The sequence below is a fragment of the Neodiprion lecontei genome, chromosome 3, assembly GCF_021901455.1.
Source record: "Neodiprion lecontei isolate iyNeoLeco1 chromosome 3, iyNeoLeco1.1, whole genome shotgun sequence".
Lineage (NCBI taxonomy): Eukaryota > Metazoa > Arthropoda > Insecta > Hymenoptera > Diprionidae > Neodiprion > Neodiprion lecontei.
The window spans coordinates 42,226,587-42,241,518 of NC_060262.1; the positions used below are offsets into that span (position 1 = coordinate 42,226,587).

General features: G+C 37.0%; 2 protein-coding genes across 3 annotated transcripts; one reads left to right on the plus strand and one right to left on the minus strand.

The window, feature by feature from the left end:
* Positions 1 to 2,902: 2,902 nt before the first annotated feature.
* LOC107223984 (centrosomal protein of 104 kDa) lies at positions 2,903 to 10,407 on the plus strand. 2 transcript variants are annotated; one of them, XM_015663877.2, is made up of 16 exons: positions 2,903 to 3,191; positions 4,193 to 4,357; positions 4,566 to 4,777; positions 6,566 to 6,752; positions 6,899 to 7,110; positions 7,203 to 7,413; positions 7,645 to 7,792; positions 7,854 to 7,983; positions 8,078 to 8,304; positions 8,447 to 8,716; positions 8,799 to 9,012; positions 9,125 to 9,303; positions 9,452 to 9,597; positions 9,712 to 9,813; positions 9,901 to 10,026; positions 10,197 to 10,407. In XM_015663877.2, exons 1-16 carry the CDS (start codon positions 3,152 to 3,154, stop codon positions 10,265 to 10,267), a joined length of 2,640 nt encoding a protein of 879 aa, XP_015519363.2. In that variant the 5' UTR covers positions 2,903 to 3,151; the 3' UTR covers positions 10,268 to 10,407. The 2 variants fall into 2 exon arrangements, 1 of the variants encoding a protein (XP_015519363.2); XR_006903300.1 differs by lacking the exon at positions 10,197 to 10,407 and having other exon boundaries at positions 9,678 to 9,813.
* Positions 10,408 to 10,847: 440 nt separating this feature from the next.
* On the minus strand, positions 10,848 to 14,849 carry LOC107223982 (tRNA (cytosine(34)-C(5))-methyltransferase). The gene is made up of 11 exons (XM_015663876.2): positions 14,664 to 14,849; positions 13,911 to 14,393; positions 13,728 to 13,812; positions 13,374 to 13,536; positions 13,195 to 13,302; positions 12,885 to 13,072; positions 12,599 to 12,743; positions 12,185 to 12,514; positions 11,706 to 12,073; positions 11,450 to 11,626; positions 10,848 to 11,302 (listed from the first exon to the last, which is right to left on the minus strand). The coding sequence occupies exons 1-11, from the start codon at positions 14,727 to 14,729 to the stop codon at positions 11,151 to 11,153; spliced, it is 2,265 nt and encodes a 754-aa protein (XP_015519362.2). The 5' UTR covers positions 14,730 to 14,849; the 3' UTR covers positions 10,848 to 11,150.
* Positions 14,850 to 14,932: the final 83 nt, after the last annotated feature.

The following is a 14,932-nucleotide window of genomic DNA, read 5'->3' on the forward strand; positions in this document are numbered from 1 at the left end:
CGCCCGTTTCGTTCGAAATTTCTTCGCCAGGTTGCGTGCCTCTGCAGTCCCTCTCCGACAAAATTGTTAAAACTGGGACGATATCATGAAGACGATCTATTTGGGCTTCCTATCTTAACGACTGAAGGCAACGTCGATTTGGGACAAAATTCGATAATCGATCGGTAACACAGAAACTAAACAATTTCTCGCGGTATATTTAGATTTCTCAGGATACGGAAAATATTCAAATGAAAATTACAATGCGCTGCTATTTGCCAAATTTATTTATTGGATTGCTTGGCTCAATGAGTGATAGTCTCTGTGAAAAATTCAGTTTGTGTCCATACCTATAACGAGAAACTTATTTTACGACAGATTTCCAGCAGAAAATATGTAGGTATTTTGTTGGTCGTTATGTAAGGTATCTGTTGATCATTGTTACAGATCTTCAATCAGCTCAATTAAGAGATAACGTATCTGTTCGTTACATCTCGTGTATTGTTGTGAATCAGTGATTAGCGTACCGGTCCTCATCCTGGAATCGCAAAAGGATTGCATAGATTTACCAAAATTGAACGAAACGACCATGCCTGTAATGTACGTGTTGTAATTGGTAATAAAAAGTTGAGATCCTGTAAATTGTACTCTCTGAATTGTATTTTTCAACCCATCGAAAATAGATTTTACTCCAAGTCCATCATGGCTTACAATTGCACAGACGCGTGGACATACATGGATATAACATAGGTAGGTATCGTCTGGTCGGGAATAAGAGCCGCCGCACCCTCGGCGCACCCTCTGACGTCACGTGCCTGCCATTTATTGATCCATTACGAAATTACAGGGAGCGTTTCATCCGAATTATTAACCGAAGATGTCGAATTTGATCCGAAACTCCTGTACATCCATACATACTATATACAAGAGAAAAAAGGAACGATCCCGCACATTGTGTTCAACAGTTTGTAATTTCAATTGGAGCTCTCAGAGACATGCTTCGGAGATTTGCAGCCAGTTATGAGCTGGTATTTGCCGTTTATAGCATGTATAACTATAACAAGATTTCAATCACTTTGTTGTCACTGGATAAATTATAAGTATTTAACAAAAAATTATTTTCATAATTCTACATGTATTTTCACTTATTCATATCACGACTTATGTAATACCGCAAGCTATAAGTATAAACCTCTTTAAATGATAGTTCTCGCTTTCATTCCGCGGTCATGTAGTACGAAATTGTATAGTTGCCCACATAGCGAAATCTGATATAGATAAGTATATTTTTCGTGCTGAATGACTCTGTCGTTCCTCGAGTTAAAAACTTGTCCCGTCTTCTATGAATATTCGCGATATATATCTTATGCTTGATAGGGAAGCATATACCACACGGGTCGCACGCAAAATGTATGAACACGGGGTGGACCAAAAAGTTATACTATTCGTGTTGCGCCACTCTCCCACAAAAACAAGTTCGTCAAGTATTTCATTATCAACACGATACACTGTTGAATAAGATTACAGAGCTGTTTTTTGGTCGACTGGATTACATTATGTAGTATCAATGAAAAAGGACAGCTCATTTTACAGTTTGGCTCGATCAGTTACAATAGCGTTTACTACCGCAACGATTTGGCCCGAAACATGATCCGCTGCAGAGATTATTTCACTTTTCAACCGTTCCAAGAACTCTGAAATTGTTTTATTCTGGAGTTGGACAAGATTTACAGACCACGTCGGAAAAAGAAAGAAAATGTCTCAGTCGCATTAATTCGATTCTCCTATTGCCAAATCAATTTAGGTATGAGATTTGTAAGAATAAAAATGTTTCTAAAATATGAATAATTGCGAACGACAGAATGAATGAAAAGACGCCGAAAACTCACATTTATCTTTCAAATATATTACGATCTTATTACACGGGTCTGATATTTAAAAATTTTAATTTGCTATTGAATTAGGTACTAGATTATCTTATAGAATACAAGACCTGTAGAAAAAATTCCATAACCCACAAAAGGTCGAGATAACTTCAAAATCAGGCGACAGTGAAAATGAAAATAAATTTCAAGATTTTATCACAACAGCCCCACGATTCTCGCAAGTAATTAGGTAATTAGAATGGGGAGCACACTCCTGCTGACTCTCGGCAACGTGACAACTGCTAATTACACTCGACATGGAGACCACCCTTCCAAACGTATAAACTGCATATGTATGTACATTATTCTAAAAATCAATGCCGATACAGTCGACCGAATACAATATATTATAGTTTCTTGGTATCCGAATGTTATGCGAATTTACGCAATATGCATTATACAAATAAAATCTCTTTTTTCTTTAACAGTATATCGTGTAACGAAGAGGCAAACTCGGTCTTTTCAGGCCGAGTGTATAAGTTTGCAATATGAGTCGTAGCTAAGTCGAATATTACGAATATGCGATATGAAAAGACCGCTGCCTCCTTGTTGGTCACGATTCTTTATATAACGAAAGAATGTTACGCATTTTTTAACGAAGCACGAGATTGAGGTTAGGGCCGCGTAATGTCAGAGTTGTTTGCGACAGTGCATGCGCGCAGTACAGAAAAGACCACTTTCTACTCCTGTGACTCAAAAGTGGTCTTTTCTGTACTCCGCGAATGCGCACTTGCCGACTCACTCTACCGTCATAAGAACGGGTACTTTGTGCACGGAAAATACGCATGAAAAAATGCGTAAAACATGCTCGCGTTATGTATGAATAATTTTTCTTAGGCTCGAGAATCGGGGTTTTTTTGCGCCACACTGTAGACAGGAAGATACAGACATCGGACGGAGAAACGTCCATAGTCACGGTGCTGCCGCGGTCCGTCGGCTTGCGCCGTTCTGGAGCTGAACTTTGCCTTTGCGATCAGTCTGCTCGCGAATGACCCGCCGCATCGCAGCGACGTACGACGGGTTGCGTACTGAACGGAACGAAAGGGGGATGATTGGCCTCAACGGCGTACCAGTCAGCCCCAAGTTGCGCTTTGAAATGGCTGTGCGTTTTCAAATTTCCTGTTTTGATTGATAAATTCGTTATCTATTTTTAACTCTTTTTTCTTTTCGAACCGTATAAGTTGTCGCAGTGGCTTATAAAGTGCTTGTCTCACGGTTCGCCCGGAACCCTCACTCATCCGTCCATAATGCCGAGGAAAATAGGATTCACCGTTGTTTATGCCACGAGTAAGTAAAAACTTGCAAGTTCGTAAAATTTTTTTTTGTGATTTTCGAAAATTGAAAAGAAGATTAAATATAGAGATTGACTATGAACCAACCACAAAACTTTTCCATCGGTTCGCATTATAGGTACGATGGTTTGTAATTTCTTTTGGGATTGTCATGAGACGTGAGGATTCTCGATGCAACCCTTATATCAGCCACAGATTTGGTGACATTGATTTTCCCGCAGTCACGAGGTTCTGGAGTCTGCCTGAAAGAAGTTGTTTCGTGATTACCGGCCTCGTTTTTTCTCAAGCCGGAATTTGCAAACATTTTGATATGTTAAAATTCAGAGACATATTCTGACAGGGAGCGTAAAAGAATGAATGTGTAACAAAAAAAAAGCATGCCGTTTTCTCTTTCCACGTGCACCTCTATTCTCACATTGATTCATAGCTACATCTGCATATATACACGTACATTTTCTTCCACCATCCTCAAAATCCTTCTTTAAAATTAGTGTTCAAGATGAATTTCAATTATATCAAAGTAGGTACCAAAATTGACATTAGTTTTGGATTAAGACGATCTAATATTAATTGTCAGGTTTATCCGGTTACACAGTTTTACAGTTATCCAAGCTACTCTATTGATATATGTATAATATTCTCTTTCTGCTACGGATTGAGTTTTAAATGGTGAAATCGATGTGTTCCATAGACTATAATAAGCGCCTGTCCACATCACGTGACTACCGTTCAATGAATTTCAGCTTTATGTACGAATTTTCACTTATCTTAAATATTTATCAACGACATCATCGTTCCTAGTTCTACCGTTTTCTCATTTCCCGATCGACCGGGTACTTTTTCTCTACGTCTGTGAACAGAAATACATCTGTGCACAATATTTACCATACATGATATAAAAACGTAAAGCGGGCGAAAAACCTTTTAGCTAAAAATAAAGATTCTTTTCAGAAATTCTGATTCTGAATGTGGAAGTTAAAGCATGATTCCTTGCAGGTGAGGAAGATCGACACTCTTCCTTGGAGCTTAACGTCCACGGACCGACGGTGCGCGGGTGGCAGAGCGGTCGAAGATGTGGATACCCTCAAGAACTCGTTCTTAGACTTCACGGGCCGACCAAGCTCTCGAGAATACAAGTTTTGGCTCATCAATACCTCATACGTGAGTCCAATTCACACGCAGCATAAAACAAATGAAGCAACTGAATTTTTTGCGAATAATTAACGAACTCTATCTATGAAATTCGCGAAAGTCAAGTCAAAAGAATCAAAGGGTACTTGGCATCGATCAAAATTATAACACAAATAGTTTGAACCTCAACGAACTACGGACGTAGAGAACTGAAGTAAAAAAAAAACTTTTCTTTCAGCGGAGAAATTGGAGATATGGACGTCACAGGAGACGAATGGTACAAATTCAACGGACTTCAATTATCTGGGGTACATTACGTTGTCCGATAACGCATCGACTCTATACAAGAGCAGGGAGTTGAAGAGCGTCGCTCTTCCCGAAACCGACGCTGCCACTTTGAAACTCAAGCTGCATAAACCGCACAAGAATGCCCACAATGTTCACGAGCAGGTAAACTCGACAAAGTGCAGCGGGGGCGTTGAAATGAAATTTCACTTATCGTTAAATTTACCGCGAACAGTCGTCTACGCGTAATCGCTATACCGACGGACAAATCTAAGATTACGAATGACCATGGGTAGCAATAGTGACGACACGCCTGCAATTTAATTCTTATTTATTCATTCAACCGTATAAGGTATATCACGCGTACCTATATAGGTATATACGTACATCCGTATCTACGCGGTGATTGTGAAACTGCTATAATTTTGCATTGCTTTTACCGATAAAAGCTATTGTCAATTTATTGCCACCTGAAAGCCAAACATACAGTAAATTTTTCATCAAATATAACATCGGTGTTGTAAAAATGGAAACAATAGAAGCAAATCTTGTCACGGTTTAAAAAAAAAGATACCTTTTTGCCAAATTCCGTTTTCAGTCTATCTTAAACATACCAATTGTTCGATTAGTCGAATAAAAATTCACTAACGATAAGTTAAATAGCTTCGAGATCAGTACGTGTAAGACTTTCTTCTCAAGAAATATTAATATGTGAAGATAGAAGAAAGTTGTACTTTAATTTCCACACATTTCTAATTCATTGATTCACAGTTAAATATGCCAACTTTTTACATCACAACTATTCCTATGGTTACTAAATTTTAATCGTGTGAGTAATTTGTTCACAAACACCATGTTAATCGTAGGTGAGGAAGCATACAATACGTGCCTATGTAGTATAATATATACGTTTATTCACGTATATGACGTTACAAGTAAATTGTGAGCTATAAGGATGAGCCAAGACGCTCTGTCATCTCAGGTCGTTTTAATAATCTTATATTTACATTACCTACCCACTGGAGATGTAGATAATGTCATATCATTCATCTTGGCAATGAATTAATCAATCGACTTAAAATAATACGTCCAAACCGTGAAATTAAGAGAAAAGAAAAAGTCATATATTTTTTCAGGCACAGCACTAAAATAATTTTCAAAATAGCCGTGTGGACTATAATATCTACTCTTTAAGTTCCAGACTAATCTATTTTTCAAAGAGTGCTACAGTGACTGCGAGTCTGCATGGAACCTCGTATGTACAAGTCCAGGATCGATCGATAAACGTTCAGAGTAATTCAATTTTGAAAGTGATTACTATCATATTCCCGAATCACGCGCTACGCAAATCTTTGAAAGATTTAAAACCGTTTGAATTATAATAACTCACTTACTATAGGTATGAATTTTAGCAAAAGCGATTTGAAAGACAATCTGAAAACTGATACGGCATATTTTCGATGGTATTTTTTTTTCGAAAATCGTGAAGTCAAATAATAAACAAAAATTTCTCTGAAATTACTAAGCTGCATTAAAATATTACAATATGTACCGGTTAAATGTAAATTCAGTCAACTAAAGATTTCAGCCCGTGATTTCCAGAGATAAAAACATTTTGACTTTCACTGAAATTCTTAGACGTTCTATGTATATATATTCGTCATTTTACGATTTCTATGTTTTTAAGAAAAGATATTTCCTCACACCACAAAATCGTAAAATTTTACTGCAATATTTTAACGGGCCAGTTTACAAACTTTCAGTCCATTTGTTAAACTTCGGTAAAAAATGGCAGATATTTTTCAGAGTAACAAAAAAGAAATTTTCATCAGTGAATAAGTATAAATTTACACAGTATAATTTCTACAAACTCTGCTAGATCTAGTACAGACTTTGACGTAGGTAGTGTTAATTCGATCAGGTTGCCTATTGCATTATATTTATATTTTTCAGGTGGGTCTAATAGCGATAAACATCCTTGGTGAACCCTACGGCCAGGAATACTGCGGTCAAGGTGATGCACCTTACAACCCGCACTACACTTCACCCTATGATGACCTAGCTTTTGAAATGTACGTTGACCGTGAAGTGGCGAAAATTATACGACAAATGGAAACGAAAAAGCTGCAGGCGGCTGAAGGTAGTCTTGAATATACTTCAATCTTACAAATAGAATTAATATAAATAATATTTTGAACCTACTTTACATGCATTGTGTATCTCAATGTTAGTACTTCTGAATTACTTCCTGATTATTACAATTTTATCATTGTTTCTAATCTTTAGAAGAAAGATTTGAATACGCGTCAAAGTTAAAAGTGGCTATGGAGAATCTAAGGAAAGCCGGGGAACGTCTTGGTAAATATGAATTGGAAAAGAAATATGCTATCGCACTGGAAGATTACGATAAGGCAAAAGTGAAGAAGGCTCAAGCGCAGCAGTACAGACAGCAGGTCTATCAAAGTTTAGAAATTGAAGATTTACTCGAAGTTCATGGCGTACGTAATATTTTCGACAGTACAAGAAATTCTGCAAACATCCGTAAGCTGTCAAAAATAAAATCAATAACATTGTCACACTATCCACCTAGCCATTGGAAAAAAATGACGAGTCCATCATAGAAGGGAAAGAGCCGGTGTCAGCTGATGCAATTGTATCCGCAACGGCAGCTCAAGTGGTTGAAGACATTACTTCGCCACCAAGACTAGTCGTTCCGCCAAGCCGAGACGGTGCCCTGTCTCCTACCGGTCCTGCCCATCAACAACCACCGTCACCGCTTCATCAAAAGCCTAGTAGTCCGGGTAAGAATGGAAAACAATGCTAAGATTCAACAGATAGAACCAGTTATTGAATGGTCTATATGAAGAAGAGCTTTACTGTTTCTACATTCTGAAGAATTTCGCAAGTCATCAGAAATATTAGTGATATCTTGGCGCAGTTATAAATTTGTGGATAAAAGTGGTTTCCACATTAGCTATTTTCTTTGGATACATTTTTGCCTTTCTTGCTATAAATCAATTTTATATGACCAGAGGTGCTGGATCACCCGACAAGTGGTGTATTAGAAAGAACAAATGGTTGCACCAAGGGCTCTCTCAGAAGAAAAACCAAGTCAGCTGGACCAATGCTTCGATCCAGCTACGAGGCTTACGAGGAACGAACTATACCTGCGCTAAGGCAGTGAGTATCCAAAAAATAGTGTTGTTTATTCAGAATTATTAAAATTAATACCTTCTTTTAGCTCACATACAAACGAATTTACGAGAGAATGTCACTTGGACAGTACAGACAGTACAAAAGTAACATCGAAACTTAATGACAGAGAGAAGAAACAGGCTGCGCTACCAATATCCGTCTTTGGAATGGAAATGGTAATTCTTTTATCTTCAGTTACATTTTCAACCGTTTGAAAATTTTTCAAACAATAAGGCCTATTATAATCACAAACCCCTTCATTTTATTTAGGTCGAAAAATTTTATTCCAAGCAATTTACTGATAAAGAAGAGGGATTAATGCAACTCAAAGAGGAATTGCGGACATTTGATTCTGAAGTTTCAAAAAATTCAGCAAACAAAACAGCAAGGGCGGCTATTTTGCTGCTGCACAGAGCGCTTAGAGACAAAGTTTTCAGTGTCTACAGTCTAGCAGCTCAGTTAATCAGGGTATTCTTCACCGAGTTTGCTGTGGGTCGGTAAGCACAAAGAGTTAATTTATCAGCAACAAACTTTATTACGAAAATAAAAAAATGTGATTTACTTTGATAGCTGACGATACTCACTCCCTTATAGAGAGTGACATACCTCTTTTCATTAGTTTATTTTTTCTTACTTCAGAGTATCATCTGCTGAAATTGCTCGCAGTGTAGATCGATTGCTGCCAGAGCTCCTGACAAAATCAGGCGATACTACTCCAAGGATCCATAACATGGCTGTTCACACTATTCTCAGTATGGCAGACTGCAAGTGTGTCAGAGAACTGCATATTATACCGGTCCATCTTAGCAGGCCTGTGAACAGTAGTACGCATCAAAGATTAGCTCTGAGTAGACTAGAAATGGTCGAGCAGCTAATATTGAATCACGGAATATCTACGGACAAACAGAGGTAAGGTGAGATTGAGCACAGATAAAATAGTTACAATTATTGATGATTACGTAATTGGTAATCTTCAAATTAATCCGTTTAGCGGTTTGACTTGCCGAACATTGTCGGAGTTTGGCCTGTCTGGACTGCATCATCCAGCAGAAGCTGTGAGAAAAGTATCGGAAAGAGTATTGGTATTGGTTTATAAAGTAAATCCAAGGCTTGTGAGAAAGCAGCTACCACCAGACGATGATATCACTAGGAGAAATCTCCTTTACAGACAATTATTCCATGAATTTGATCTAGTCGATCTTCAGGTAACTACTTTCCGCATTTATAATGTTATAAGCGCGTAGGAAATCTGCAAAATTTTTGTTGTATTAACTCACCAACTCTCAACGTATTGGTTTTTTGATTCTTTCTTCACAGAGAAAGAAAGATCTAGAAACTAGTCAGAAAACCACGACGCCAGTTCACACAAAGCTTGTAGAAAATAACGAAGCTAGCATTGCTAAATCTCCGCCAAGGTCTAGTCCCGTTGTTAGTACTAGTAGTTCTATCAGCATTACATCACCGTCGGACAACAGCAGCGATCACAAAGGGGACAAGTTAGTATTTTTTGTTAGTATATCGAGTTCTGAGTTTTGCAGAATAGCAAATGAGTTATTCGGAATGTTTGTGACATCTTGCTCAATGTAACAAAATACTGCTTAAATTGGCAGAACTGATCGAAGAATGCTTTTCTTTAATTTTCAGGATGTGCATATTTTGTTTGTCGAAAGGTCAGGTATATTCAGAGGAAGGTTTGAATATACATTATTGGAGGAGCTGTCCAATGTTGACGAGATGCGAGGCTTGTAAACAAGTTGTCGAAGTTTCGTACGTCAACCTACATTTACTAAGTGAGTATACACAGTATGTGTATTTAAAATCTGTGACAAAACTAAAAAAAAAAAAAAGGTTGAAATGAGATAAATTGCAGAACATGCGAATGATCAAAACAATTTCTTTACCAGACGAATGCGATATGAGAAATAATTACAGCAAATGTGATACATGTAAACAAGCAGTACACATAGAAGACTTGAAGCGACATTCAAAAAGTGACAAATGTACTAGTGAGTATAATTGTTCCTCCAGATATATGGGTTTAAGATAAAATTTCGCATGCGCAAAATACATAATCTGTCTGTACGCTGTCGCAGAGCCAATAGAAGGATGCGAAAGATGTCCACTATGTCAGTTACATATTAATCGGAATAAATGGCGAGATCATCTCATGGGAGATCAACCCTGTACAAATAATCCGCGGAATAAGACAAACAAAAGCTGTAAGTTAACGTTGAATATATTAGTTGAAGCAAACGAAGAAAAGTACGAATGATGTATAAACTTATATTATCGTCGCGTGACATTGGTATTTACCTATATTTATTTAATTTTTTTTTAAATTTACGTTTCAAAATTTCCAACTGTGAAGATTGGTCAATTATTTTTACAGGCTCGAAATCCCCATCGAACACGCAAAATATTGGCGGAAAATTGACTTCGCCAACTAGCAGGGATTACTAGCGTCAACCTTTGCCTCATGTATAGTAGTGTATGAAGAGTTTTCGAATCTTGTTTATTTTATAGTTTATGTATTTGTTATAGAATTTTAATGTTTCTACGCTATATTTGTACGTATACATTAAAATATCTCGTTTACAGTAGATCCCGTCTCGTACGTTGTACATGTATGTTATTTATTCTCACAGTTGAATGACAGGGAAATCAGTCAGACCTTATGAATACTCACTGTTGAAAACTGAGACGTATGAAGCACAACGCTTTTCAGTATGTTAGGTAGAACTTTATTGTTAGTCCAACATGAAATTACCGATTTGGTACTTTCATTTCATAAATTCATAACACTTCCGACCATGCTCATAAACTTTTTATAACATTCTCGCAGTTGCACGTACATAATTATACATACGTACGTACCTTTACGCTTGTTCAAATATTGTGAGCAGCAACACAGGCTGATTAATAATTCGAAAGGGTAATTTGTGCTCAAATGATATCAATTAAGGATGAAACATTGTTAATATTGTAATACAGTTTCCTAAAAATTGTTCACAGAAAGTGAATAACGAAAAAACCATTGTCATTATCAATTATCATCACGTAGTTTATTGTTTTTAAAAAACATCCCATATACGAAATTCTGAACGTTATGGAGAAGTTTCTCTGCCTTATCCTTTACTATCCTGCATTCATTCGATTAAAAAATAGAATTCAAAGTTTAGAATACAATATTAAAACTAAATGAATTTAGAATAGAAACAAACGATATTGACTGTCAAGTTAACGAAAAACTGTCAAAATTCAACAATATTGAAACCTGGAATAATATGCTTTTTCCCAGTCGGCATCTCATAGATAACAAATGATATATGGACAAGATCGTCTGTTAAGATGTATTGTTGCTTGACTCTTCCTCATTCTTATTATCCTCCAGTTCTTTTCCATTTGCAGTCGTATCGTCTTTTTCCATAGATTCCCCATTGTCGAGTTCTACGTTAGATGTCTCTGCATTCTGATTCTCTTTGAACTTATTCTTTTCTGTATGTAAAGATTAGAAAACGGTAATTACTGCTGTATAGGTAACTTCTTATTCTTATTATTTTTTTTTTTTACCATCGAACAAATACGAAATATTAACGAATTTACACATTTTAGTTTCTCATGATATGTCTGATAAAATTTTACCAAATTTAGAGCAATCTGCTCCTAAGAGTCGAAGATAATGTATTGCGTCATGAGTGGGCACGTAGGCTCTCAACGACATGGTACCTCGCCACCCAACCATCTCCAACTCCAAAGGATTCAAGTTTTTGTCTTCTTCGATTAATTCTTCTTTATAAATCAGTACACAGCTTCCAGTTGCTAAATTGAAAGATATTCCAACTAGAAATTAATGTTTAAGGTAAGACGTAAGTCTTTAAATACATAGTATAATGTCTACCAAAATCTTGGACTCGACTTTGTGTATCTGGGCTCAATTTTGATATCTCAGGTGGAGTATTGGGGTTGTCATTTTGTAAAAGCATCACTAGATCGTCCTTTGAGATTCGAACCTTTCGGCATTCGCCGATATAGTCAAAGAGACTGTTTAATCCTTCCTGAGCGAGTCTAAAAGCACACTTCATGTTTTTATTGTCACAGCGAACAAAAGTTTTCACTCCTGTATTGATCATCTTCACTTTAGCTTCGTTCAATTTTACGATATCGCGTATAGCTGGTGAGGTAAAGTATATGTTCTTTTTTTTCCCCTCGTGACACCTCACCAACAAGCATGTTGGGTCCAGCTTATCTGATATATTGTAAAACTCTCTGTAATTGAAAGAGTATTATCACTATTTTTTTTCAATTTCACCATCGAAATTCATCACACGTTCAAATTATCTCTACTCCGTTATTCCTATTACTTTTGTTAAAACTTACTTGATTGATGGCCAGACATCCTCCTTATCGCCTTTGAAAAAAACAAAAGGATCTTCACGGTATCCAACCATCCTTTTCCTCTTTCTTTGAGGACCCCACGGTTTTTTTTCTGCCTCTAACGGCCTTTTGCCATCAGTAGCTTTGAGGTTTGCTTCTTCTTTTTCTGCTTCTTCTTCCAAACTCAATTCAGTATTAGCATCATTGGTTGACGGCTTTTCAGAACCTACTTCCATTTTTTCCTCTTTATTCTCCCATGGAAGTGGTTTAACTTTTTCCAATACTGCCACAAAAAATCCACCGGTATCTTGATGATGTGGCAATATCCTCATACTGAAAGCGTTCAGTTTATACAAATTGAATTGCAGCTTACCAGTGGATTAGAAAACGAATATCAAAAATTTCAGGAGTACACACCTCCTTTCAAGGTGAAACTTATCTACATCTGCTGCATTTGGAGGGAACATATGAGGTCGGATTTGAGTTTGCCATTGCTCAGGAACTTCTTCCCACGTTTTGTAGTACTGTAAGTTCTTTGATGCAAGAGTCCAATGGCTTACACCTGACAAACAAAAAAATTACTATCAGAATAAATGCAGAGAATAAAACGAAATTAAAAACTATTGAGGGTGCTTTTATAAATTGTAAGTAATAATTGAGTCGTTTCAAAGATAGGTAATACAGGTCGCAAGATGATATTAACCTGGATTGCATTTCAGACCAGGTACTAAATTTCTTCCATCAACTAATCGAACGGAATCACCAACTTCGGTAAGTATTCTATGAATAACAGCTTCATTTTCTATCGGATTAAGAGAACATGTGGAATAAACCATTCTTCCACCAACTGCCAAGAGCTCCAGTCCTCTCTGGGCTATTCTGTATTGAATTCTAGTGGAGAACAAGAATTTGTTTGACTCATGAAAACTCGAGAAGTAAACGATGAATGACAAAATTTAATTTCAACTTTAAGGCTATGCGAGAAAATTCGTGCAAAGTAAGTAAACATTCACCCATGAAGATTGTTTCCATTCGCAGGACTCCACTTGCACCAAATATCTGGATTTTTTCTCATTGTTCCATCCCCGCTGCAAGGTACATCAGCAAGAATTCTATCAAACCTGAATGGAATCGAAAAGTGTATTACTCAGATATGCTATTGGAAAGGTATTTCTGAGACAAGTCTATTTACTTTAACTTTTCTGTCGTGCCATCTGGTTTGGCAACATTGAAATTAGGCATTACTGACGAGTCGTGATTTGTAATCAGAATATTTGGGCTGTTCAATCTCTTAGCTTGATGTACCAACATGTAGCACCTGTTGTTGTCCACGTCATTGGCAATTACAAATCCCTCTGTTGACAAGGGACACATGGATAACATTGTAAAAAGTATTAAATTCCACAACTAGCGGTGACAATAGAAATTCAAGAAAAGTAGCAAAACTATTGGTTAATGGAAGGAAAAAAAAAGGCAAAAATGATAAAGCCGACTTGCTACTATTCCTAAAATGACTTGATCTCATTGTGTATAAGCATATATTCACCAGGATGTGGGTTGCTCTCATCAGAATGTATCATTTCAATTAACTGAGCTGTCTTTGAACCTGGTGCAGCACACATGTCGAGAACCTGAAAGATTGCAAACGTTTAGAGTTGATTGAAATGCATTCAGCTGAAGGAATTGGTTTACTTCATAAGTGTATCAGCAAATGATGATAAAATCAAACCTTATGTTGAGGTTTGACTTCCAAAACGAGGGGAGGAATCATGCTCACTACTTCTTGGCGACTTATGTTACCGCTAGCTGTTTCAGCAATCAAAAAATTATGTAGCCTAAAGTATGCCTCAGACCTTCGAATGTCCTTACGAGTCAACTGAAGCTGCCAAGCCAAAGAATCTGGATAAAATGGAAGGCATTTTGGATAAAGTTTTTCTTTCTCTTTGACTTCTTCCTCTTCATTTTCTCGTTTTATATTGATGATCTCATTGAAAAAATCCCCTTTAATTATATCAAGCAGTGCCTTCGTTTCTGCCTTGGAACCAGTTATTCGAAAGGCGGCCGGCAGGTTTTCCCGCATCTTGTTCATAAAAATGTACCATTCTTCGCTAGGAACGATATTTTGGGTTTTGTAATAATTTTCAAAATCAACATTCTCCCTGATTATTTCTTCATAGCATCTCTGCGGCCTTTTATCCCATTCATCTTTGTTCTGCAACAAGTTGATTTAGCTCGTTATAATCTATTTCGAAAATCCATCTGTCACAGCGATTGTAAGTTGCTGTTGGGTAAAAAATGTACAGCTTCCAGAGAAAAGAATTGTCATGTCAAATATTCAATAAAAATTAATTCTAATAGCAACATGCTTGCGGAGGGTAGAAGGATGAATTTTAGTGACATTTGCGGAATTCAATATCGAAATACCGTAAACTTAACCTCCAAATCAAATCAGAAACCGCATCAGTTCTGAAAAATTTTTTACCTTCTGTTTATCGCGGCGTTTTTCAGCAAAATTCTTCTTTGGCCTATATTTTCTACCTTTACCCATTATCACTTGAAATTACTGAAATATACTGCAAGGCCTACCGACTCGCATTAAACCACAGATTCCTATAAGTTGTCTGTGATACGCTGTATTAATGTCACGTGTAAACGGAAACCGCGCGGACACGATCACAGTCACCGATCTCTATTAGTATAGAGTTGTAATCACAGCTTAAACTACCGGGGCCACTAATCGTGAATGCGAGC